This window comes from Drosophila sulfurigaster, chromosome 2R (assembly GCF_023558435.1).
Source record: "Drosophila sulfurigaster albostrigata strain 15112-1811.04 chromosome 2R, ASM2355843v2, whole genome shotgun sequence".
NCBI lineage: Eukaryota > Metazoa > Arthropoda > Insecta > Diptera > Drosophilidae > Drosophila > Drosophila sulfurigaster.
Genome location: NC_084882.1, coordinates 9,368,029 through 9,394,939, shown reverse-complemented (window position 1 = coordinate 9,394,939; position 26,911 = coordinate 9,368,029). Strand labels below are relative to the sequence as shown.

The following is a 26,911-nucleotide window of genomic DNA, read 5'->3' as shown; positions in this document are numbered from 1 at the left end:
TGCACATCACTAATCAAAGTTCTTATTGGAAAATTTACGCACACTTCAATTCGGCTGCAATTAGATTAAAGTGACGGTTTTTTTTGTCCGCCTTGGCTGTGTTATTGCAATTTAATCGGTTGCAAGCGAGGATTTCATTTCAACGAATTGTGCCGGAAAATCGAATAAAAACACCGGGCGTTTTACGCATATAACCAGCAGGCAAATTGTGGGAGTGGTAACGACAACGGGGCGGTGGTCGACGGCGCGCATTCTTCTTATTGGGGTAAATGCAAATTAGCAACAAAACCAACAGTGTAAATGTATTTATAAATAAACCTAACACACATGCATAATTTTGTAATCTGCTTCTGCACAACAACAACAAAAGTCTTGAGGTGTGGTGAATGTGGTGGCGCTGGTTCTGGCTGTGTCTCAAAATGATCTATAAGCTGCTCTGCTGCTCGATGAGCCTCATCTTCTTCTGCTTCAATGTGTTCTGGTTCTTCTGTAACCTTGCCATACCTTGGGGCACACTGACGCTGATCATCATTTGTGTGGCATCGAAATTCGTCAAGCTTCAACGCAGCCCCAACGAGAAGCGTTTGCTCAGTCTGCTTAACACACCAGACGATTGGCCCAATTATTGGCCCATCGCTAATCGTGGTGCCGGCTACGATGCGCCCGAGAACTCCAAGGCAGCTGTGAAAAAGGTGAGTGTATGTGTGTGACGTCAGCAATCATCGGTGGTTGATTTTTAGCGCACACAGACAAAAAATCGATAACATCCCTTTTCTTGGCATTGCAGTGTCTCGCACGTGGCTATCGTAATGTGCTCCTGGATGCCGGCATTACGTCCTGCAATGAGATTGTTATAGCTAATCGGCTGACTGTGGAGCGTGCCTCTTTAACTGGCAACCTGTCGCATCACACGCTGCACGAGCTGCAGCAGCTGAACATCACGGATCACCATCCCATGGGGTAACAAAAAAAAGTCATTTTATGCTATTACCATTATTACAACATTAAATATAATTCCCTTTAATTGCAGTTCGCAATTCGAAGCTGAATCCGTGTGCACGATCAAGCAACTTGCCGATTTTCTGGAGGAGCAAAGCACTGCGCCCACTCTCTTCCTGCATTTGCAGGATACCAGCGCCCTCATGATCGATCAGCTGCAGAAATTCATGCATGCCCATGAAACATTCACGCAGCGGACCATTGTCATTAGTCGCTCGCCACTGGCCATTTATCAGGTAGAATTCCGAATCCATTAGGCGTAGATTACACACAATACAGCATAATGGACAATCACGGCTATTTTTAGGCATAACAATGCGAGTTAAAGTCGATTGTGCTTGACTGTGAGATACCTGCTCTTTGGTGTAGACTGTGAAGTGACCAAAGCAAGCTAGTTCGATTTATGTATTTGCATCGTTAAAATTCGTTCTTGAACTTAAAATGTATTGAACTCTATAGTTAGCTTTTTCTGTTTATTTAGTGTTGTGTCTACTATGCTTATACTTTTTGAGATTTTTAATTTTAATGTTTTAATAATTTAGATTACCTCAGAACTTTCATGAGTCTTAACATTTATATACATATGTATGTATATGTTTTGAGTTCTAGATGTACTAATTCACAAACATATGCATAGTATGCATTGCATACATATGAATGTATTTATTCCGTAAATGAATATTTCGTTATGATTATTTATCGTTATTTATATTTTAGCATATGTACATAATTTTAATACTATGTACAAATGCATAAGATAAAAGTTTAATAGTTTCTTCAGTGACAAGCTATAATTCCTATCTACCCAAAAGGCAGTTCCAAAACACTATCTACAACCTAAATTTAACAAACCTTTAATGTTCTTATCTTTCACAGTTGCGCAAACTGAGACCCGAAATAATCTGTGGCCTGTGGCATGAGAGTTATCTATCGCTGTCCATACTAAAGTCCTCGACACTTATTACCTCAATTTATGGTGCAATTCTACGCAACATTATTGCTCCTGTAATCGGCATTAGTGTTGTCTTCCTAAACAAGGAGGATTTTAATTTGTAAGTAATTCATTAAATACGATTCGAAGTATTTTGTAATGCTCCAATTGTTGCTTCTTCTTTTTGGCTTTGTTGCAGACACATCGGCGATCTGTGGCGCAATGTGGGCGTACGTCCAATTGTTTACATGGTGAATTCGCCGAACGAGAAACGCTATTTTCAAAAAACAATGAAAACGCAATACCTTACGGACTCATTGCGTTCCGAGCCGCATCTCTTAATGAAAGCCTAAAAACACGAACACACACAACAGCAACAAAAATCGTGCGCGCACACAAATCATTTGCATTTACAATTTATTTAGGTAGCTTTCATGCACAATCTATTTGATTTAATTTATTTGCTTCTGCTGCACATTTGATATGTGTTCTATACTAATATAAACTTTCGAGGAAGCTTATGAAATAGTATTACCCAATGACGATCCAGTGAAACTACTCGTATAATTTTCACTTAAGATTATTGTGCTTTATATTTGACGTAGATGCTATTTATTTATTATTACTATAAGAGGAGCTGGTGCTGGAATCCTCAAACGTCCTTAATCATGTTTATATGCAGAATTTTTGTTTATTTTGTTGTTAATTATATGTATGTTTTCCCATTTTATATTTAACAACATCAGATGCTTTCACAAACCGGCACAAAATACATGAAAAATGCTGCCACGAAATGTTCTCAAAAACCTTGTAAGCTAAGGTCTTTCTATTTATATGTATGTACTAAATACACAAACAATATACATTATTTATATTTACTATAGGCAGCTTTTTGTACGCAAATTTTGACTTTATTATACCAAACATTTTTTGTAGTCCATGTTACGTAGAATCGAACAATTTCTTAGGTATGTCGAACGAGAATATGAAATGGATTAGTCGGAGAATAAGAACGAACATTAGTTATACGATTATACCAAAAAGCAAAACTATTTTCTAACTATGCATCTCGATTCGTAATGTATTTGCATAACAAACTATAAAGAGAAATAAAAATAAATTGCGAACTTTAATTTGTTGATCATTTTAATGAGATAATGTAAAAGTTCTTGTAGGTGATTTTTTGGAAATTTTCTTTATTAGAAATCTTCATGAGAGTCCTTAGAAGGTAAGTTATTGATGTCTCAAATTAAGTATATGTATATATAATATGCATTATGTATTTTATATACGTATATCTAGATTTTATGTTTTGCGTTCTTGAGCGCGCGACTTTTATATATTTTTTGCTTCTCCGAGTAACGTAGAACTCTCTTGATTTATTTAAACGTAAAATTAACAATACATACATAGCTATATTACCGTGCTGTAAACATTTTCCTTTTGTACACAGGAGGCATAATCAATAAACAAAAATAAGTGTTCAACTTAAAACTAAAATTTCAAATAATTAATTAAACAAATGAATAAAAGTTATCAAGAAATGATTATTTTCGGCGAGAGCGTGTGGCACGTTTGGGAGCTTCATCTGCAACGGGCTGTGGCGCTTCCTTTGCCACTGCTACTGCCACCGACGCCGTGTCTTCTATGGCTTCAAAGTGCACCTTACGACCACGTCCAGTACGAGTTGGCGGGGTCTCCGTAATAGTTGCCACTTCATCAACGACTTTGGCAACGCGAGCGTTGCGTCCCCGTGCTGCCGTCGCTCGCTTGGTGACCGGCACCTCTTTGGGTTCCTCAACATCGGGATCCGCTACTGATTCTGCTACAACAGGTGTCTTTGCGCGTGCTCCGCCTCGAACTTTCTTAATTGGTGGCTGCCCATCTGCAGCATCCTCGTCTGCTTTGGCTTTGCGAGCGCTGCCTCCGCGCTCATTACGTTTCGCTGGTTGCTTCACTTCTACTTCGATGTCGGGCTCATCTGCCTGAATAGTGGCGCTCTCCTTACGAGAGCGTGCACCACGTTTGGCTGGTACAGCTTCTGTGACTTCTTCGGCAACATGTACCTTACTGCCTTTTGCGCCTCCACGAGCCTTGGCAGCAACTGGCGTTGACTCTTCCAAAATGATTTTCTTCTCTGGTGGCTCATCAGTATCACCCTCAGTTGCTGCTGCTGCGCTATCAGCTGCCTTTGCCTTACCGCGCCGCTTCGGCGTTACTGGCCGTGAAGCAGAGTCTACCAGCAATTCTAGGGCCTTAATCGTTGGCTGACGAACCCTACGTCCACGTGATGAAGCCGGCTTCTCATCATCTGATGTTTCATTGTAATTCTTGCGCGGCATATTTCGACCTTCGCGCTTCTGTGAACTGGTTAAGTCTGCGGGTATTATCGTAGCAATTGGTGTTTGTGTACCCGTCACTGGCTCTACTGCAATTTCCACCGAAGACTTCTGCTTCGTTGGTGTTGTAGGCTTCGGAAGTGGCGAGACTGCAGCGGCGACAGCTGCTTTGCTGGCAACGGGCTTACGCGCTTTACGGGATGATCCCGGCTTGTCTTCATCCGAAGTTTCGTCATAGTTTTTACGTGGCAAGTTGCGTCCTTCACGACGCCGTGGCGTTAACTCATCCTCCGAGCTAAGCACCTGTGGCCTAGGAGAGATTATAGCACTGGCAACAGTGGCAAGTTCAATTGCATGATCTTGTTTCTCCGCTTCATCAAGAACAGCAGCTGATAAAGATGCCTTACGTCCTCGGCGAGCTGGTGCTTTTTTAGGCGGCGTCGCCTCTTCCACGATGACGTCGACATTTGCAGACGGTTTGCGAACGCGTCGAGTTGTCTTCTTCTCGACCGCGGTCTCCGTTTCTGCTGCCACATCAGCGCTTGCTCCACGAGCACGTCTTGTGGCCTGCTCAGTTGGCTCCAGAGGCTGAACTTCGGTATGAACTATTTCAGCAGATGCTTTTCGAGCACGACGTTTCGGTTTAAGCTCAGCTGCATCAACGGCTTGCACGCTGGACACTTCTTCATCAACTGTGGCCTTGCGTCTACTACGAATTGCACTCTTTTCTTGGGAATTTACCTCCACAATCTCTGGCGGTGTTGACAAAGGTTCCTCTTCCACGGTAGCCTTGCGTCCACGACGATTTGCACTTTTTCCACGTGAAGTTGGTACCTCAACAATCTCCGCTGGTGGTATCGCCTGAGGCTCATCATTGGTTGCCTTACGCCCCCGACGAGCTGTCGTCTTATCTTGCGAAGTTGTTGCCTCAACAATCTCTGCTAGCGGTGCTGCCAGTGGCTCATCGTTGGTTGCTTTACGCCCCCGACGAGCTGTGGTCTTTTCTTGTGAAGTTGTTGCCTCGACAATCTCTGCTGGCGGTGTTGGCAAAGGTTCCTCTTCCACAGTAGCCTTGGGTCCACGACGATTTGCACTTTTTCCACGTGAAGTTGGTACCTCAATAATCTCCGCTGGTGGTATCGCCTGGGGCTCATCATTGGTCACCTTACGCCCCCGACGAGCTGTGGTCTTTTCTTGTGAAGTTGTTGTCTCGACAATCTCTGATGGTAGTGTTGGCGAAGGTTCCTCTTCCACGGTAGCCTTGGGTCCACGACGATTTGCACTTTTTCCACGTGAAGTTGGTACATCAATAATCTCCGCTGGTGGTATCGCCAGGGGCTCATCATTGGTTACCTTACGTCCCCGACGAGCTGTGGTCTTTTCTTGTGATGTTGTTGCCAAGACAATCTCAGCTGGAGGCGTTGGCAAAGGTTCCTCTTCCACTGTAGTCTTGTGTTCCCAACGATTTGCACTTTTTCCACGTGAAGTTGTTGCCTCAACAATCTCCGCTGGTGGTATCGCCAGGGGCTCATCATTGGTTGCCTTACGCCCCCGACGAGCTGTCGTCTTATGTTGCGAAGTTGTTGCCTCAACAATCTCTGCTAGTGGTGTTGACAGTGCCTCATCATTGCTTGCCTTACGCACTCGACGAGTTGCGCTCTTTTCTTGTAAAGTTGTTGCCTCAACAATCTCAGCTGGAGACGTTGGCAAAGGTTCCGCTTCCACGGTAGCTTTGTGTCCACGACGATTTGCACTTTTTCCACGTGAAGTTGTTGCCTCAACAATCTCCGCTGGTGGTATCGCCAGGGGCTCATCATTGGTTGCCTTACGCCCCCGACGAGCTGTCGTCTTATCTTGCGAAGTTGTTGCCTCAACAATCTCCGCTGGTGGTGTTATCAGTGGCTCATCATTGGTTGCCTTACGCCCCCGACGAGTTGTGGTCTTTTCACGCGACCCCGACACCTCAACAGCTTCGGGCGGCTGTTCCGCAGAGACAGATTTTTTGCGACCGCGTGCGTTGACCCTCTTATCGGCGTCCGATTCAGTTGTTTTATCAAGCCTCTGTTTCTTTTGCTCTGGCTCCGTTGCTTCCACAATTATTGGCAAGTGCTCCTTTTCTTCATTGTCAATCTCAACGGTTTCTGCTGAAGCTTTACGTGTATTTCGGACTGGTTTCTTTTCTGTCTGATTTATGGGTTCTAACGCTTCTGTGACTTCCGATGAAACTTTGCGATTGCGACGCCTTGGGTTGTCTTTAACGGCCTCAATAGTTGACGTCTTCTCTTTGTGAATTACAGCTTCGTGTTGCTCAACAATAGCTACATCAACTGATGCTCTACGATTGAGTTCATATTTTTTCACATCGAGATTGGCTGTAGCTTCCACAACTTCTGCAGAAGCTTTGCGAATTCGTCTTTTGGGTTTCTCCAATTCATTTATCTCTGCGACGTGGTCTTTAGTTTCGGAAATTTCCGCCGAAGGTTTGCGTCCTGCTCGACTTGGCTTATCTCCCGCGGGGATTTCGGTCTCTCCGATCGATGGTTTACGTCCTCGTGGCTTAGGTTTCTCCAGGTTTTCTACTTTTCCTTGTTGTTCTTCAGTTTGAATATCTACTTTGATTACTTCTTTAGTCTCCATTTCGGATTCGATTTCAGAAACTTCAGCCGACGAAATCACTTTGGCTTCGACTATTTTTGCTTGTTTTCGTCCTCGCCGCTTGGGTTCGGTTGGAATTTCAGTGTCGACCGTTTCTGCTGCTTCGACGGTTATTTCCTCGACAACTTGGGATTCAGTTACAGCAAGCATTGCAGAAGATTTTCGTTCTCGTTGCTTGAGTTTATCCAAGTCAACGCTTTCTTGTTGCTTCACTTCAATAGGACTGTCTATCTCTTCAACTTGCGCTTCGATCCCTGATGATTTACGTCCGCCACACTTTGGTTTGTTCAAGTCAATGGTTTCTGACAGTTTCTCATGGACTTCAGTCTCGGTGATATCCGTTGCAGGTTTTCGGCCACGTCGCTTAGGTTTATCTGTGTTAATTTCCGGCTGTGAAGTTGTAGCCTTGACATCTTTCTTAACTTCCGTTTCAACATTTTTAGTAATCGATTTACGTCTGCTTATGTTTGGCTTTTCCAAGTCAACGGTTTCTGCATGCGATTTGTGGGACGAATCAGTAGTCTCTTCCACATTCCCGGAAACCTTATGTACGTCCATTGTGAAATGTATTTGTTTAATATCTTCATGGACGAGATCATCCTTGCGACCACGACGCTTTGGCGTTGCTTGGGCCACTTTAGTAGTGTCGTTGGAAGTTTCTAAAGTCGAAGACTGGCGACGACGTTTCAAAACATTCATTGGGTTTGCATCCATTATTAAATCTGATGAATTTTCAGTTTCAAGTGAATGTTGTTCAGTTAATATTTCCTTATCGTCTGACTTAAATTTTCCACCAGATTCTAACACAACTTTTTCGTGTGACACTTGATTTACTTTTTGACTAGTAGCATGTGTCAACGACTCTTCATCTGAAGAACTTATGTCAATTACCACTTCTTCTGACTTATTTCGTGCTTCTATTTTTTCCCCAGTCAGATTTATATGCTTAGCATCACTCGCAACCAACTGAGCAGATGCAGATGGTGCTGCTCTTTGACTTGATTCCTTTTCTACTTCGAGTTTTTTCGATACTTCAATCTCGATACCGGCATCCTGATTGGCATGTTTCTCCACCTCAATTTCAATTGCGGATTTTTTGTCCAGTGCAGGTGGTGAGTTTTTGACAGCTTCGTCCACACATATCTTTGATTGATTAGAAACATCACCATCACTGTCAATAATCTCAACTGCCGGTTCACTGACTATTTCTGATGGTGATCCATCTTTGTGATCGTCATTTGTCGAAGGTGCGCTTCGACTTGTTGAGCCTGCATTCGCGGTTGATATTTCTGCACCATCATTATCATTAGAAATCTCTTCAGCAAGTTCATCAGATTGTTTTGGTTTAATGTCTATTGATATAGAAGCAATTGTCGAAGGACTTGCGATCATCTGCGATTTGTTATTGTCTACATTTTTTGCAGGTTTCATGTCCACCTCCTTGGCTTCTTCCTCGCTGTCAATAATCTCTACTGTCGATTCCACAGCTGGTGTTGACTCTATGGTTGGTGCTAATTGAATTACTTCATTTGGAGATTTTGGTAGTTTCTTTTCATCGTGCTTAGAGCTTTCGCTTTGAATTGTCGTGCTTGGAACATTCAAACATTTCTCCAAATCCACTTTATCGTTATCAATTTCGAAAGCAAGTTCTGGTTCCGCTGATTTTGTTGGCACTTCAATTGTCGCAGAACTTTCAGAGTTTTTGGCCGCATTTTCTGTCGACTTTCTTTTTTGGGTCATGTCTTCTTCTTCATCACTATCGAGAATCTCTACTGTCGCCTCGTCGGTTGGTGTAGATTTTGCTTCTTTTGATTGAGATGGTACCTCACTCATAACACGGTCGGATTCTTTTTCTTCTGTCTGCCTTGTTGTGTTTTCACAATCGACTAGCATCGTTGTTTGGCTGATATCCAATTCACTCACCATACCCGACGCACTAGGAATCTGCTTCGCAATTGTATCCATGGACAAACTTTTCTCCGTAATTTCGGCGCTGCAACTGGCATCCAAAACAATAGCCACCTTGCTTTCCTCTCGCGATTTTCCGATTGCCTTCGAATCATTATTTTCATCCCTTATAGAATCGATTTCAGCATCGAGTTTCTCTGTTGCATCATCGACTTCCATATAAAAGCTTGGCGTCAATTCCTTCGAATTAGCGGCTTCCTCTTCTACAGCAGATTCTTGAATAGGTTGTGATAATTTCACTTCCATGTCGCCACATGCAGACGCAGATTGGCTAGAAATATTAGATGTATTTTGATTTGTTGCACCCAGCTCTGACGTGGTTAGCGATTCTTCAAAAACGTATTCTTTGCTAAGATCTTCATTTTCCTGTGTCGAAGCAGCCAAAGTAGATTGGACATTTTCAAGTGGCTCTTCAATGGTCAATGGAGCCTCCATCATAACATCATGTTTATCTGCTGTGCTTTCATCTATTTGGGCTGAGTATTCTGGAACATCGGAGACTCGTCCTTTCTTTTGAATTTCGACGGCAACATCGCTTTCAGCACTAGATGATAATACTTCTGGAACATTAGAAACTACTTCTTTAGTTTCAACTTCTGCTACAATAGCGTCTTCGGCCATAGATGTTAATATTTCTGAAACATCAGAAACAGTTTCTTCCTTTTCAATCTCTTCTGGAACATCGGAGGCTGGTCCTTTCATTTGAATTTCGGCGACAACATCGCTTTCAGCACTAGATAATAATACTTCTGGAACAGCTACAATAGCATCTTCGGTCATAGATGGTAATATTTCTGAAACATTAGAAACTGATTCTTCCTTTTCAATGTCAGCTTCAGCAGGGGTTATTTTGGGTACATCAGAAATTGCTTCATTATTTTCAATATCAGTTACATCAGATGAGCTCAGATCAACCAGAGATTCATCTATATTCGTACTTTCCAAATTAGCTTTAGCTTCGTTCCCAATAGTTCCATTCGTAGATTTCTCAGCAGTAGTTGAAGGTGTGACTCCATCACTTTGCTTAGCTACAGATACATCTAGATTAATCACCGAATTATCAACAGCTGTGGACTCCTCGTGGTCTATAACTTCAGTGTTATCTAGATTGATCGATGTTTCTTCTGGTAACTTTAAAATAGATTCGGAATCTTTTTCAATAAGTGATTCCTCTTCTTTATCGGAGTCATCATCTAGCTCAATTAAAGACTCATCTAAAGTCGATTTTGTAGCCGACTTATCATCTAATATTGATACATTTTGAAGAGCTGTTATGTCAACCTGTTCTTCTAGCTTTGCTGCTTCTTGAACATCTGGTGCAGTTTTAATCGCTTCCGGTATAACGACAGGAGTTTTTGAAGTTTCACGGGTTTGCCTCTCTGTGTCGTCCTCTTCTTTATCCAAATCAAATACTGAAGTATCCATTGAAATTAAGGATTCATCAGCATTCGTTGAACATTGAAGATCGTCTTGAGTTTCGTTTTGCACTTCGTCCAGATTTGATGACGCAGAATCTTCTTTATTTTTTGCTTCTAGGTCAACTTGAGACTCGTTTGGCGGAATCAGAGAAGACGATAACGTTTCCGGTGATTGGTCCGTCGTTACCTTTGGACCATCATCCAGATCTTGAATGTGCTCATCAAGTTGTTCCGTGGTATTTTTCGTTGATGAATCATCAGCGCTTTTCGCTTCCAGGTCAACTTGAGGCTCACTTCTCTCATTTGCCGAAGTTGTGGATGACTTTTCCGATGTTTGGTTATCCATTTGTTCTTCATTCTTTACTATTTCGTCTACGATTGGTGCATTCGGTTTTGCTGGTTTTGCTTCCGGGTCAGCTTGAGATTCGTTTAGGGCACTTACAGAAGATGAGGATATTTTCTCTGCTTGATCCTTTGTGTCGGTTGGCACTTCATCTAGATGTGACGATGTTTCTTTGAAATGTTGAATGTCCTCATCCGATATCGTTTTAGCCAGTGATTCATCGACATTTGTTGCATCCAGGTCAAGTTCAGCCTCGTTTGGCGAATTTACAGAAGATTCAGGTAATGTTTCCTTTGCAACTTCATCCAGATTTGATGAGATCTGTGAGATATCCTGAATGTGCTCTGCAAGTTGCTCCTTTGTCTTTTCAGCTAATGAATCATCTGCGGTTGTTGCTTCCAGGCCATCTTGAGATTCATTTGGCGCAGTTACAGAAGATAAGGATATTTTCTCAGATTGGTCTGTTGGCACTTTATCCAAATTTGTCGACGTATCTGCGATGTCTCGAATGTGCTCATCCGATGTCGTTTCAGCTAATGAACAATGCACATTTGTTGCTTCCAGGTCAACTTCATGCTCGTTTGGCGGATTTGTAGAAGATTCAGGTAATGTTTCCTTTGCAACTTCATCCAGATTTGATGAAATCTGTGAGATATCCTGAATGTGCTCAGCAAGTTGCTCCGTTGTCTTTTCAGCTAATGAAACATCGGCATTTGTTGCTTCCAGGTCAGTTTCAGATTCATTTAGCAGATTTACAGAAGATTTAGATGTTTCCGCTGAATGGTTCTTTGCATCCTTTGCCACCTCATGCAATTTTAATGACATTTCTGCGATATCCTGAACGTACTCAGCAAGGTCTTCTGTTGTCTTTTCAGATATTGAATCTTCTGCGCTTGTTGATTCCAAGTCAACTTGAGGTTGCCTTGTCCCATTTTCCGATGATATATCCGATGATTTGTTATCTATTTGTTCTTCATTCTTTTCCGTTTCAACTACAATTGATGCGTTCTTTTCAATTGAAGAGTCTTCATTTGGCATTTGGGTAGTGTGTTCATCATTGGGTAACTCTTTCTCTTCCTCATCTAAAACAGAAGCATCCAGTTTAATTTCAGATTCGCTCATATCTTCTACAACAGCCAAAACATCTTTAATTTCCAATACAGCATCTACTTCGGATGTTGTTGGGATAGGATTTGCAGGATTAGCATACGTCGCATTTTTCTCTAAATTATCTACATCAGCTACTTCATTCTTCTCTTCGACAGCCTCAGAGATTTTGCTGATATGTTTGATGCTCGGCGCATTTTCATATTGGTCTGATATTTCCTCAGCGTTTGTTACAATAGCATCCTCAACTTGTTTTCCACATAGCTCGGACTTGTTTTGTACAAAAATAGTCTCAATCAAAGATTCTTCTGCCACTGTAGTTGAAGCATCAATTATAGATTCATCTTTAACTGCTAGATCTACAGATAGTTCTTTTGGAGCTGCATCATTTTCGGGTTCGTCTGAAGGATTGGCACTGGCTTCCGCAGTAGGTACCAAATAAATGCTTTCATCTCTTGTTGTTTCTGCTGCTGATCCTGTTTTGTTCAATCCAATACTTGATTTATTCAATTCACATGAGTCATTCAGCAGAGATTCATTCGCAGACTCTAAGGTCAGTTCTGCAGCTTTGCCATCACTCGATGCATTAAAATTGACATCCGCATCAGTAGTATTTGCTTCGGTGTCTTCAAGTTGTCCCATAGATTCATCATTCTCTGTTATTGCCTCAACACTTTTTGCGTGGTTTAAACTATGCAAGTCTTCGTTATTATCAGTAAGAATAGCTGCGGATTTGTTAACAGCATTCTCAGTTGATTGCTCAACATGCGATACTCCTTGAATCATTGAGTCTTCCTTATCTGTTTCTTTGCCTTGAATATTGCTTGAAACTTGGCTCATATCAACACCGTAAATTGTTGATGTTTGTGTTACTTCGATCTGTGATAAGGATACATCTGTAGCGATGCTCGAAACTTCCAAGTCAATCTCGAAATCATTTTCCTCCTGAGATTCATTTGGATTGTTTGATGTCTCAGTATCCTGATCATTGTTCCGCTGATCATTGATGCTTGGCACTGCGCCTAGAGTACTATCCAGTTTATCTTCCAGATCGTTCTCGACGTCTGTCAAATCAATTGACCTTTCTTCCTTTTGTTCTACTGAGTTAATTTCAGACACTTCTGCCACAGTTTCATCTCGATTTTGATCAACAACAGATTTGTCTGCTTCTTTGTTTTTTGGGATCTCTTTTGGTGGAATGATAAAATCGTTCGATTTTTCTTCCTTTATTATGTCCTGGTTGGTATTAGTTCCTTCTTCAACAACGTCCTCATCGTCGCTTAGAACGAGAGGTTCCGCCAAGCCAACCATCGAATCGGTGTCTGAACCTTCCGCCAGCTCATCTTTTTTCTCCTCAGGTATATTATTTCCCGTTGCCTTGGTTTCTTCCAGAGTAACATCACAAGACTCCACGCCAGTCAAAACCAATCGTTCCGAGAACATGGAGTCCGTTGTTTGATCCAGCACTTGAATACCGCTCATTTCGCATAGGTCTGAAGATTTGGCCCTATCTGCGCAGCTGTCATCGTTGAGTGCGCTAAGATTTAGATTCACTTTACCTCCATCTTTAAATGTAGTGCTTGTTAAGGGATCTTTGTGTGATGTTTCCGCATAGCACACGTTCATCAATACTTCGGATCCTGCCGTATCACATGCCTCAGGATTCGTTGTCGTCGACAAGGGGTCCGCTTCAGAAGCAGCCGCCGTACTTATGGCAGTCACATTAATTTCGTTTTCGGAATTATTCACAACGATTGAAGGATCCGTGGACTCCGCAACAAGAACATCGTCAAAGATTTTGTCCAAGTGCAGCGTGGCATTTGTCGCATTCAGATCGTACTCAGTGGTTGTGGCCAGCGATTTATTAATTGTCTTTAATACTGCGCTGGCAGGATCGTTTGGTATCATTAGGTTTTTACCACGAGGCGTTGTGAAGTACTTGTCTTGTGCATCGTCAGAGGCCTCAGCCTTGGAGAGTTCCAATTCAACCCGACTCACAGTTAAAGATCGCTTGGGTGTCGAAGGCGTTTCCAGCAATTCCTCAATATTGCCCAACATAGGTGATGGACAAACTTTGGGAGTGCGCACCATTTCGAGCAGACCTTTGAAACGCGGTGTGCTGCAGCTTTTTGGTGTCTTGAGTAGCTCTCGCATACCGTGGTAGTCAATTTTGTCTGGTTCATCAGCGTCTTTTGTCGGCAATTCGGAGCCGTAATCCTCATCTGTCACAATGGGCAACACATCGGCTGCAAATGATTTGAATTAACAACAAATTTCCACTATATTCATATGCCGACTCACCGTTAACAACATCCTCTTCAATGATGACACCCATGTCGCCAACTGATTCGTCTACTGGCTCGGCTCTCTTCGGAGTTGTACACAGCAAACGTTGCGATTTGCGCGATGGCGTTAATAGCTCTTCTGTAAGGCGGCGCTTGCGCTTTGGCGTCGCAAGAGCTGCGGTAGTTGGTATTTCAACGGCAGCAGAGCAAGAGGCACGACGAGTGGGCTTCAAGCATTGCTCCAGCATATTGGTGGCCTCCATAGATGCACGACGCACGCTGCGCCTTGGGGTTAAGCCGACTGTATTTTGATCAGTAGAATAGCGTCGTGAAGACCGCCTTGGTATTGGTGTTTGACCTGGTGGACCAACCTCGTCCTGTTTTTCCGATTCAATTGGTTCTGTTGGAAAGGTGAAAGATTTTAATATAATTACACTTATTGCAACCGCATTAAATTACGTTTCATCATGATCTTTTCTTATTTAATATTTCCTTTTTAAAACTATTGACACTTAAACATAATGTTTATTGATATACTATACCATTTAGTCAGTTCAGATTTGGAATGTTAAAGCAAAGGGAAAACACTTACTATCAGTTATAGGAGTGACCTCATTACTTGGAGGCACCTCTTCACAAATTGTGTCCTCAGCTAGATGCACACTTGTAATCGCCAAGAAATCTGTGAATTTGTAAATACTTGTAAATATGAAATTTTGAACCAAGCAAGAGATTACAATGACACACCTTCCTGATATGTTGGAGTTGTGGGCACCTCCTCGCAGATATTATCCTCAATAACATCAACATTGTCCGGTGTATTTAAACTTATGTCCACGTCTTGTGTTGTCAATTTTTGTATCGATTTGTCAACGTCTTTGTCTGGTGCAGAATCGCAATTCTCTTCAACAACTTCAGGTTTTAAAGTGGATGACACTTGATCTCTGATAGAAACATCCGTTGCATCTTTGTTCGTTGCAGACACATTCAAATCAAATGTTTTGTTTAACGAGTCGCCTCTTGTGTCATTGGGAGTACTATGCTTCCCGCTTATCTCGTCAGTCGCTGTTGTGATGCTGTTATCTTTAAGGAGTTTACTTTGATCTTTGCTACTTGTATTTGCATCCACGAGCTGCTTCATACTGCATTCCTCAGACATTAACGCCTTCAATGCTGCTCCAGTAGCGTTCTGCTCATCATTATCATCATCATCAATGGTAAACGTAACACTCAACTCTCGTGTCGAGTCGTGTGCCATGTCTGGTGTTAATGATTCGTTTGCCGTCACTCTTGGTGAAGCTATGCGCTTGGGTGATCCAGTCTTTGGGGAATTAAGAGAGCGTCGTGCTTTCGCCACCAACTTGTTGCTCATGCCAACAGTGGGACTGAGCTTTGCATTGGCGGCCAGCGTCTTTCGAAGCATTGAGATTTTATTGTCGCGCGGACTGCTCAACGACATCGATTGACGTTTTCGTGGCGATGTCTGCGGTGCTTTGGTTGTCAAAGCTGGCAGTTGGCGTCGTCCTGGTGTCCGCCACTGCGGTTGCGGATGGAAAGGCAGTCGACGTGGTGCTGTTAGGCATTGTCGACGCGTCTCGAGCAACGATTGTCGGTTTGTCTTGGCCTGTGGTGTCGTCGGTGTGTTGGTGTTTGCTGCAATTTGCTTCTTGGTGCTAGTCAGAAGGGCTCGTTTCATTAAAGACTGCGGCGTCCGCTTTGGCGTGGCCCCAGCTGCCAGCACCTGATCCTTCGGAGTTTTCAATACCCTCATTTGTTGCATTTTTGATGGTGTCTTTGACGGCGTCGATGAGTTGGTTATGTCTATAACAATGGGAGACTCATCCGATGACATGTCTGTGGAATTCACACTAATAACTGCTGCACTGCTTGGCGTTTGCTTTGGAGTCACGCTCAATGTTGGTCGAAGTTTCTGCGGAGTTGTCAGATCAATAAGAAACATGGATGTCGGTCGTTTGGCAGCCTGTGCCTTCTTCGATGTGGAGGGCGTGCTATACTCAAGTAAATCCCGACTGCAGCTGTCCTCGTTCAGTTCAGAGAGCACACTCTTGGGCGTATTGTAAACGCTCTTGGGTGTCGAGGGCGCTGATGATAATGTAACACATACTGTTGGTTTCAGCACACATGTAAAGGACTTTTCAATTTTAACGCCTGTTTCGCGTGGCGAAAACGAGGTGATTACAACGTCAGAGCGTGCACATAATTGCAACATTAATTTATTTCCCAGTGTGCTGGTATTTTCCTTATTTTGTGTGGCTTCTAGCAAGTCCACCTTCGGCAAAGTCTCGTCAGCTTCTTTGGCTGGAGGTGTAATGCTGCGTTCTGGCTCTGGTTCGTCCTTTGAAGCAATCTCAGCTGAAGACGTCTCCAGTTCACGCGACTCTATGGATGTGTTGCCCTCATCATCGGAATTGATTGAATACCGAAAGCTAAAATAATTCGAAAACAATAAAATCAGATGTATGCTTAAAAATATTAATTACATTCATATTGAGAAGCCTTAGTTTCTCAATTTTTATGTAAAATAATTTCTGGAGAAATTCCATAGTTATTTTGCTAAGCTTACAATAAAGTTAAATAGTAATTGATAATAGCATTCATAAAATACACATATAAAAATCGAATAATATAGTTAGTTTGATACTTTCTCAATGAAAATAATAATAATTGTTATAAAATGTACAAATTATTAGAATGTAAGTAAGCATTTAGCTGTTTGAAACAATCATAGATATATTGTGGCGACAATTGATATACAATTTAAAATAATACCAAAAATAAAACTAAGTATTGGTTGTTTGTTAACTTAACCAATACATTAAAATTAAATATAAGTATCTTTCGATTTAAAATTGGCAGTTAGTTTATTTTATAACAAAGTTAAACAGTTAATATAAAAAAATGTATGTTTTTTCTATTGGAATTTGAATATTAGCTAGCGTGTTCATTAATATCAAATTAATACATATTATGTTATGTTGGAGATTTTGCAATAATGCTAAATAGTCCAATATTTGTTAAAAGAAAATATATAACATTATATTTATTGGTAGTAGAAACATGCATTACAAATAGAATAAGAATATAAAAACATATCTTTAGAATCTTAATGTCTTGATTTTCATGACTCTCAGCATATGGCAGCCGTTTTAGGGGTTGCCTGCCTGCCTTTCCCCTCTCTCTTTCGCTTGCATGCAATCAACATCTGCCCGGCTACCTGGCATGCTGTTTGTTCTTCTTACTTACTTGTGCACAGTGAGGCGATTGTCAAATTGTCGACGTTGTCGATGGCCCTTAAAAAAGAAACGCACATATCGAAAAGACGCCACACATTAGTTAGTATAACTGTACCAAAGATTGAGGGGATTCTAGACTCACTTTGAGGCTTGGTGATGAATTGGCCGCTGGCTCGGGAGGAGCACGTTCTGGGGTGCTGACATCCTCAGTCCTTTGGGGAAAATTCCAGGTGTAGACTTTATTGAGGATCTGGATGCGTGCACCATGCATCAACGGACGCTTGGCAGTTGCATGCAAAACCTGGTCGTTGAGCACAATGGGTGCAGTGCAGGAATGATTGTAAATGGTAACCTAAATAGTAAAGATGTTAAATATATGTAAACATATAGAGTTGTTACCAAATCGATAAACATACGCACAAGACGCGCGCATTTTCAGTCACTCACCCTGCCAAAGGCATCACATTGTATCTCGCAGTGAAGACGCTCGGCATCGGGCAGCACTAAATCGCAACCTAGATAGGAGCCCACATTGAATTTACGTCCTTTGGCTGCATGCGCCACCGAAATGCCAGCGGCGTCAACGAAACTCAACTGCGCGCCATCCAGAGACATTATACATTAGCCAATATTGGCCACAATTTATTGTACTACAAACAACAAAATACAAAAAAAAATGCTTGTGGGCGGTGTGAGTGTTGGCGGCGGCTGCAACCAACTTTCGCTTGGTGCAGAAAGAAAAAAAGGAAGCCGCAAGTGAAAATAGAGCCAAGCTTTAAGGAAAAGCGTAGACACGAACGCAGTACTATAAATTTTGCACGCACACACAATTATTCATTATGATTTTGTTTATTCAAATGATTTTCTTGAAACTTTCGTAAATGTTTTTACAACTATCAGCCCGGTTTTCTGTACAGGAATTCTCTTTGCAAGGGACGCGCGGTTAAGACCTGCCAATCTAACTAAAAATGCAGTTAAATTCAAAAGCAACCAATTTTCCATTGACTTAGGGCTGCCAACTTATTTGTGTTTATTGCAATATGTTTTATTTCAATTTGAATATAAATGTAAAATAATTAAAAACAGCTTTGTTAAATATATGATAAAATAATTTAATTTAATTTACGGCATCTAGTTTAAAGATATGTCTTAAATATATTTTTAATTCCTATCAATGTTGTTGATGGAATGCCGAGCCCTGGTGGGCAAAGAATAAAATACTAGAATTTACCGGAATTTTGAAAGTATAAAACAACCGTTAACTACCAATATCTTCGTTGTTTCACTATTTCTGTGCAAAATAAATCAGTTACGTATCTCGCATGATAATAAGCAAAAATGTTCCGAACGGTTCTTAATTTTTGGTAAAACACAGATATTACTAGGTATTTAAAAAATGCGCGTTTCGGAAATGTTCGGTCATTTGTCTGGGCTTCTGTTTTTTGGTATATCCGTGAGAGTCTCACGGTGAGACGTGGAAGCCCTCGAAATTTTTTATTGATGTTTTAAACATTTTATAAATATCGATGTATCGATAAGCAAATCGATTACTATATGTCATCTGAGTTGCGCCTGAGTACCGGGCAAAGACTGTATTGTTTTTATTTAATTTTAAAATAAATAGTTGTGTATGAAACTACTACGTAAAGACACAATAAACTTTAAAGAAATTTAAATGTCGAAATTAGTATTAAACCAGCTGACACATCCACAGCGTGTGCGATTGCTATATAAAACCATATTAAGACTACACCGAGGTGGAGTACAAACAATTGGCAAAACATAAATAATTGAATATTTAGTTCAATACAATCTGAATTATAATACAGGCCTACCAACAGAATTGAGAGCTCTAGGCGACAACTACGTGCGCGATGAGTTTCGACGGCATCTCAAATGCAATCCAATGGAGGCACAGCTTTTCATGACTGAATGGGCGGTAAGTTTTACGTAAGCAATGTCCGAATTCAAATATATTCTCAAATTATTGAATTATTTCAGCGCTACGCGTCGACGATCACTCAACAGCTGGGACTGCGTGGTAAACCGAAGGGCGAGCTGGGCGAACAATTGGATGTACAGGCGGTGGAAATGCTCAAGGATGACCAGGTGGTGCAGCTCTATGAGCTGATGCTGGCTGCAAAGGGACTCCACGGTGATACGATAACAGCGGATGATGTGCGTGGCAGTAACAAATAAAAATATTGTTTTGTTTATTGTTTTTCCAATATCTTGTACTCATATTTTATGCCGTTCTCCTCCTGGATACCACGTGGTGTCTCAGCATCGAGTGGGACTTCGCAGAAACTTGGCGGTATTTCTGGGAAGAAAGTGTCGCACTCAAAGTCGCCTTTAATATGTGTTAAGTACAAGCGATGACAACGCGGTGACTTCATTGCTTCGGCATAAACTCCACTGCCTCCCACAATCCAGACATTCTCGATCTGGTTGCCAATTTCCTCATTCTCAATCTTTTGCATTGCTGTCTCCAGATCAGGGCAGAGCAGCACATCTGAGGGCAAGTCAGCTGGAGTTAATGTTGTACTCAGCACAATATTCAAACGATCAGGCAGTGGACGTTTGCTGGCTGGAATACCAAAATAGGTTTTGCGACCCATGATGGCAACATTACGCTTTTGAGGATCAGTGACGCGCTTTGTCGTCTGGCTAAAGTACTTGAGCTCCGATCTGTTGGCAAAACAAGTTTAGATCATTCGAGATTGGCATGATCTATTTAGAAATGAACTTACTTGATGTGCCATGGCAAATCACCCTTGATGCCAATGCCAAAACTTTCACAAACCGCCACAATTAAACTATACTTCAGCATCTTGTTCGATAATTGCAACTGCGACATTTTATCGCCAGCTTTTATCTTTATAATCCTCGGCAAAATCACAAAAAAACAAACAAAAATTCAAAGAGATATACTGTTTAAAGCAGAGAGCGACAAATTATCGGATATACGTTTCCATGCTATGTTGATCGCTAATCGATTATCGAAAATACGAGTTGAAAATACAGTATTTTATTTGGTGACTAATAATTAATAGGTATACATTGAAAATAACAGCGAAACTATTATTCTGGTCCCTCCATCAGCCAATAGGTTTCCATGTCCCCCTTGCCTTTCACCTTGACAAAACCTCGCGGTTCCACTTTGTAGCCCACCTCGCGTACCTTCATCGCTGTATAGTTGGATAACTGAATCTTCCAGGGATCGCAGCTGCTCTCCATGCGCGATGCAGTGTTCACAGTGTCTCCAAAAAGACAATACCGCGGCACCTTCAATCCGACAACTCCAGCAACCACGGGACCAGAGTTGATGCCCACACGAATGGCCACATCCGGTAGATTGTGGGCTTTGACCTTCTTGGTAACACGCAAGGCTAGATCGCAGGCGTGCTCAGCATGAAGTGGATTAATATCGGGTGCCCCGGAGACTGCCATGTAAACCATGCCCACAGTTTCCACCTTGTAGACAAAGGGTGAGATGATCTCCTCGTCCAGCGCAGAGAATACCTTGTTCAGCGTGTTGACAGCCTGCATGGCTTCCTGGATGTTATTGGAGCCGCTGTCGTATATATTCATCACTTCAATAAAAATGACTGAGACCTCCTCGAAGCTCTGGCAGACATGTTCCTGGCTCATTCGCATGCGCTCGGCAATTGGTCGCGGTATCATAGAGTATAATAGTTCGTCTCCTTGACGCTTCCACGAATCGGCTAGTTCCAAAGACTTTTCTAGCTCATCGGAGCGTTGTTCTTCCTTTTCAAACATCATCTCTAACTTGGAGCAGTGCTGCCAACCCGCCATGACCAATTCACGGCTTAAACCATGCGGATTGAGATCGTTTAAATACAAACCGATTCCATGCAGCTCATCCAGATTCTCGATCAGAGGACTGCACAAAAAAATCAATGAGTCAACATCTTTAATGTAGAACATTTGACCCTTTAACAATATGGATCGCAGTCCGACCGATGGACGACGCTGTCCTGTAGCTGGATCGATTTCTTCCTTTGACGCAGCTGCTCCAGCTTCCCCGTCATGTTCCTGCTTCTTCTCCAACTCATGAGCTTTTTCCACAGCCATGGTCTGAGCTTCGTTTAAACTCTCGCCGTCAAAGTTCTCGTAGTCTATATTCAAAGCCGCATCGTAGGCAGCTCGATTGTGTCCCGTGCGAATTAATTCAAACTCAAAGAGAACAGTTCGCATTTGAAGAATGGTTTCCCACTCGATTTTTGTATCTTTCGGTCGTCGACACTTGAAAGCATCCATGACATGAGTGCCAATGAAGGCCTTAGGATTCACGCCCGGATTGTGCAGTATCCAAGTCTCAATGATTTTCTCGCCGGCCAGCGTTATTTTCATATCATGATTCAGAACAATTGTAAAGGGAAATAGCTCGAGGAACACATTGAGATCTACAGACGGCATCTTGAGTTGCGATGGATGCGCCACAATATTCACGCGCTTAGCCATATAATCGCGATTATCAAAGTCCAGTCGATACTTGACAATGACAGTCAATGGGCCTTCGGTCAGCTTAATAGGACCCGCAGTTCCGCCGCATATATCATTCTGACTCTCAATTACATAGGCAGACACCTCCAAGCCATAGAATTCCCTGGCCACCTCAGTCATCTGGCCGATTAAATACTTCGACATGCCTGTTCTACCGCTACGATATAGTATAACGGCGCCATCATCGTCCATATTGGTCAGCTGCATGCTTGGCGACTTCATCTTGGGATACGTAAATCTCATTTGCAGGTGAATATTATCGATGGATTGCAGGAAATCGCAAAAGTAACGACCGGTGGATCTAATCATCTTGTCATAGCCAAAGTTGCTAAAGAAGCGCACAAAGCATTTGCCAAAGAAGTTCATGCAAAAGTCAAAGGACTCTCCTGTGCAAGCAGACAACGCGGCCGCAATGTCCGGCATTAATTTATCGGGATATATCTGATGAGTTTTGAAGCTGGTGTGCTTACAGTCGACTATCTGGCAAATCTTCGCCCAGGTCTCCATGCCATACTCCTCCTGGATGTAATGCTGGACACTCTCATACAGCATGCCATACATCGTGGCGGTTGTGGTTGGTCAAGTTGGTCGTCAGTCAATTTATGTTCGTGGTTGGTCCCAAGGGTGGGTCGCTTAGTTGTTGTGTGGTTAGTTCAGGTGGAGCGACTTCCAAATTGCTTACGGCAAGTTTATCTGTAACGAGGCAAAGTTGGCAGGCACATAATTAGGGTAGCATATTACAAAGTTTTTCCATTATGCACAGGAGTTAACTAACGCCGGCAAAGAACTTAAGTCAATTTGTCAGGGATTGTCGAAGGTCATTTCGTGCAAAATGTCTTAAATGGGATTTGCCAAAGACTTTGATTAGACGTAAATACACAAAAAAAACGTTTGATGGCACGTATGCAACTTTTTGTCTGTTTTGTTTGTATTGTATGAGAGAAGGAAGTTTCAAACTGTTTTATAAATAAGTAAAGGAACAACTTCTGTGTAGAATGCAAAATAATGACTTATAGTCACTGGAATTTTCGAACATTTTAAATGTTTTTGGTGTAGATATTTAATGATATATATTTGTACTTGTTAGGACATATATATATATATATATATATACATAATTCATGAACATGAATATGATGTAGAGCAGATTGAAAATTTAACATGTTACAGACTGTTAGACACACTTTTTAAGACTCAATCATTTCTTTGGTATCTTTATAACGTAGTAACCACTAGAATGTATGGTTTATTGCTTTATTCACTTCTGAATTAAACTAAAATAAACCCACAAACATTATTTTTTGTTGATGCAATGAATTATCTTTAAATCTCACTCAGAAAAAGAGATTGATGAGTGACTTGGTTGATTATTTGAAGATTTAGTGGCAGAGCTTACGGTTAACCCGTTAACTCTTATGCTGTCAAGCATAAAATTGAGTTAGATTTCCAAAAAAAAGTCACATACGTCATTTTCAGGACACGCAGGAGCAGGGTAGTCTAGAATCACACATACATACACAGTTACAAGCAGCGAGTGTATCAGTCGAGAGACAGAAGCAGGCTGCCTTGCGAAGTCGCCTGCACATAAAGTTAAGAGGCTTGGGAAAAATATCTTTTGATTTATTGTCTTGGCAGTTTAATTTGGTTTTACTTTCACGCGCCAAGCACGCGCGCTTCCTTCAGCAACTGTTCCTTCCCGTTTCCCCCCCTAACTCTTGTTTCTGTTCCAAGTCCTTTCGTTTGTCACGTCGACCAAATAACAGCAGCTCGTTGTGTTCTTGACTTATTTCTTTGCTAATTCCTTTTGTTGCGGTGCGAGCTGTGGTCTTTTTTTATTTTCAATTTCCCCCACTAGACATCTTCCTCAGTTCCTACTCCAAATACCCCATCAATTCTTCACGAATTTAATATGGCGAGACTAACAAATTCTTGTCTTCCAAGCCAGAAATGATCATTGAATATTCCTTGAGTTTATAGCTTTGCATAGCTGAAACCACAATTAATATTCTAAAGCGCAATTAATATTTGTTGTGTCGAAATTTACAGCTTATTAATGTGTTAAATAGCCTTATTCACATTTCTTGAGTTCATTTCCGACTCTTTCTAATATTCATAATGAACAGGATAATTAGCTATAGTTTAGTAAAAATTGTGTTGTATATCACTGCTTAGAAATTTTCTACAATTATTATAGCTACTCATTATGAATATCATAATCAAATTTTGAGGAAGTTATTAAACAAAATGAATGTTGACCCTTTTTCCCTTTCCTTCATATAGTCATTTATTAACGCTTTTCAGTTATAACTTAATTATCTATAACATTATTTGGACCATGGAGTGAAATATATTTCAGAATCTGATAGCTCAAATTATAGCCTTTCAAGTTTGCTTCTGTTTAATTATAACATTCATTTCAAGCATATCATTATGAATTTCAATATAAAACTGTTATCTAATCTACTTAATAGATTGGGTAATGAATGTAACGGCATCGAGGCTAATCTAAGCATTATTTAGTGAGATTATCTTTATTAGGGCAATTGTTAACTTGTTAACTAAAGTATTTCCTAATAAATCAGTTTTTTAATAAAGATAAATACATGTTTTATGGAAACACCTTAAGGAGTGGTGCTTCCATAAAACATATTTCTATTTAATATCCTTTATGTTGTGAAGGGATTGCACATAAAGAGCAGATAAATGTAGATGCCCATAAAATTATACTCATGAGTGCACTTCTGTGTTCTCACATCAGTTTGATATATTTTGCTTGATTATCTAAAAGGCACACAAAGTGATTTTTTTTGCCGTTGAGCGAAATATTCAGCTGCTGATGCTTAACACTAAAATTAGCATATTTGTTTGTTCGCAACAAAAACGGGGAAAAAAAATTCGAGGTAGCTTACGTTGTGTTAGTCCTTCTGGGTGTAGTATATATAAGTTTATATATAAACGATATATATATTTATATATTATTTCATTACTATTCCATGCGGGAGGTCAAACGTTAAATCACTCACGTATTCACTTCAGCGCCGGCTTTAGTTTTTAATTCATTAACGGTTGCCTTTGGCGTATGATTTATTTATAAATTTGAGAAAAATCTTGCGATTGAGCTGCAGAAGCATATGCTACACTCTCACACACACATATAGTACACACACGCAGAGCGAGTTTCCCGGATTTTCCGCTGTTTCCGTTAACACTCCGTTTTGGTGTTGACGTTGCGACGATGTCGGCTGCTGTTGTTGGACTAATTTTTTTGTTGTTGCCTCAACGACTAACGATGCTTCTGTTGCTGTTTGTTGTGCTTCATGTTTTGATTCGCAGTCGTTGCTGCTTGTATCCATCTCTGAAGGCGCCTTCAACTTCGTCGTGTGCTTCGTGTCTTCGTTTCGTTTGATGGGCAACTTTTCAGCTCGCACTTGTCGTGCGAATGAAGCGCCCAACGTTGCCGGCCAGGTCTTTTATAGCCGGGAGCGCCTGTTCGACATTTTAGCGCACTTTACGCCTTTCTCTCTTCTCGTACCTTCTTTGGGTTTATTGCTGCTGCTACTGCTGTCGTTTGTGCCTCGCTGTCTGTGACTGTTCCACTGGGTTACTAGACACGCACACATAAATATGTAACGCCCCCATCATCATCGTTAGTGTTGCGTTTCATGTCAATGCCTCTGTGACGTTGCCGCACATCACCCGCCTTCTTGCCCCTTTGACTTCTGCGTCCCTTGGCTGCATGTCCTGTTTGATGCCAATTGACGCTCGCTTTTCGATAAAGCTTCAAATGAAAGGGCGTAATTTCTTGGTCCTTTTCGTTCCGTGCTTACTCTCTTGGCGTTTCGCAGGAAATATTGTCCTTTGAATCATTGTGGATTTAAGCGAAGTTTTGCCACAGGGATGCGTATTCAAAACTCATGAGACATTATTTCCGGATGAATAAAATAACACCAACACTTCATGGGAGACGAATTTAATGCTAGGGTATGTGCTAAGGAACTGATAGCAACTGGTAGCAAATAATAAACTTTACAAAACAAACTTTATGGTATATCAATTAAGAATAATATAGCCTCTATTCTGATTGTGTTGATTGACTATTAAATATTCTATATTTTAGTTAACGTACTATATTTTAAAGAAATATATCAGTTTGACTTTTATTCTTGTTCTTCTAACCAAAATAAACATAAAAAGACTTTCATAACAACTATACAACTATTCTGAATAAGGGAACCAGTTCCATACTGACTCGATTCCATCTTTTATTGGATCTCCGCAGCCCTGTTGTATTTTCCTTTTTTTGTTTTCGTCAATGTTCATGAAATGTATCATTGTGTAGCCTTTGCTGTTGTCCTTCGTTTAGGGTCCTTCTGTATTTAATGCTGTGACATTTTCACGCATACCTATAAAACACAGGAATATACATATTGTTTACTTGTATGTGTGTTTGTAAGGTCCTTCATTCCTTTCGCATTTTATGTTTTGTTTTAAAGCCATTTAATACGGATTTTCAGGACCAAAGCTGACAGCTTTCCCATTCTGGCATCCTTTGCCCAAAACAATTTGACAAAAGCTTTTATGTAAACCTTGACAATTTCACTGATGTTGATAATAAGTACGAAAAATTTGGTTCGCTTTCGGGACATCATTATTTTTAGTTTAGTGGTCAATATGTGCCAAATGGTCGACGTTTAAAAGATACTCAAAATGCCATTAATGGAAGACAACGACAAATTATGTAAAAAGAGTGGTAAACAAAACTTGAATGAATGCTCATGATGGCGACACGCAAAAATTGATCCAACTCCATGCAAACTCGAACTGAAATTAATTGGCTCGGACAAGTTGAAATATGACGTGCGAGCTTGGTCACGCGGAATATCTTAATTTAATTGACCCAATGGCCACACACAGAGAGCGAACCACAATTGCGACTTATATTATCCCGGGAAGTATGCAATGCTTTTATGATTGCCTGCCTGTCGCTTCTTGATGAGTTTGTGTCCGTGTCTGGATGAGTGAGTATGTGTGTGAGGGTGTCCTGCACGCAAACAGCTCATAAAAGTTATTAAAAATGATATCGGG

The 26,911-nt window shown here is 41.2% G+C and overlaps 5 protein-coding genes across 9 annotated transcripts; 2 read left to right on the top strand and 3 right to left on the bottom strand.

Moving 5' to 3' along the window:
* Nucleotides 1-21: 21 nt before the first annotated feature.
* On the top strand, nt 22-2,736 carry LOC133836324 (glycerophosphodiester phosphodiesterase 1). The gene is made up of 6 exons (XM_062266744.1): nt 22-265; nt 371-692; nt 788-960; nt 1,031-1,235; nt 1,876-2,051; nt 2,130-2,736. The coding sequence occupies exons 2-6, from the start codon at nt 387-389 to the stop codon at nt 2,281-2,283; spliced, it is 1,014 nt and encodes a 337-aa protein (XP_062122728.1). The 5' UTR covers nt 22-265; nt 371-386; the 3' UTR covers nt 2,284-2,736.
* Nucleotides 2,130-18,240, bottom strand: LOC133836318 (centromere protein F). Of its 4 annotated transcripts, XM_062266712.1 has the most exons (9): nt 17,747-18,240; nt 17,442-17,651; nt 17,310-17,356; nt 14,793-16,492; nt 14,638-14,727; nt 14,062-14,445; nt 11,355-14,006; nt 10,237-11,324; nt 2,130-10,185 (listed from the first exon to the last, which is right to left on the bottom strand). In XM_062266712.1, the coding sequence occupies exons 1-9, from the start codon at nt 17,912-17,914 to the stop codon at nt 3,478-3,480; spliced, it is 13,047 nt and encodes a 4,348-aa protein (XP_062122696.1). In that variant the 5' UTR covers nt 17,915-18,240; the 3' UTR covers nt 2,130-3,477. The 4 variants fall into 4 exon arrangements, with proteins under 4 accessions (XP_062122696.1, XP_062122695.1, XP_062122697.1 ...); XM_062266711.1 differs by having other exon boundaries at nt 10,237-14,006; XM_062266713.1 differs by having other exon boundaries at nt 2,130-10,167; nt 10,537-14,006; nt 17,747-18,239.
* A 607-nt stretch (nt 18,241-18,847) lies between these two features.
* On the top strand, nt 18,848-19,529 carry LOC133837306 (succinate dehydrogenase assembly factor 3, mitochondrial). Its single transcript, XM_062268015.1, has 3 exons — nt 18,848-19,056; nt 19,129-19,238; nt 19,301-19,529. Exons 1-3 carry the CDS (start codon nt 18,975-18,977, stop codon nt 19,496-19,498), a joined length of 390 nt encoding a protein of 129 aa, XP_062123999.1. The 5' UTR covers nt 18,848-18,974; the 3' UTR covers nt 19,499-19,529.
* LOC133837305 (dihydrofolate reductase) lies at nt 19,479-20,272 on the bottom strand. The gene is made up of 2 exons (XM_062268014.1): nt 20,050-20,272; nt 19,479-19,987 (listed from the first exon to the last, which is right to left on the bottom strand). The coding sequence occupies exons 1-2, from the start codon at nt 20,154-20,156 to the stop codon at nt 19,513-19,515; spliced, it is 582 nt and encodes a 193-aa protein (XP_062123998.1). The 5' UTR covers nt 20,157-20,272; the 3' UTR covers nt 19,479-19,512.
* Nucleotides 20,273-20,311: 39 nt separating this feature from the next.
* On the bottom strand, nt 20,312-25,254 carry LOC133837304 (soluble guanylate cyclase 89Db). 2 transcript variants are annotated; one of them, XM_062268012.1, is made up of 2 exons: nt 24,736-25,254; nt 20,312-22,519 (listed from the first exon to the last, which is right to left on the bottom strand). In XM_062268012.1, the coding sequence occupies exon 2, from the start codon at nt 22,385-22,387 to the stop codon at nt 20,381-20,383; it is 2,007 nt and encodes a 668-aa protein (XP_062123996.1). In that variant the 5' UTR covers nt 22,388-22,519; nt 24,736-25,254; the 3' UTR covers nt 20,312-20,380. The 2 variants fall into 2 exon arrangements, with proteins under 2 accessions (XP_062123996.1, XP_062123997.1); XM_062268013.1 differs by having other exon boundaries at nt 24,850-25,254.
* Nucleotides 25,255-26,911: the final 1,657 nt, after the last annotated feature.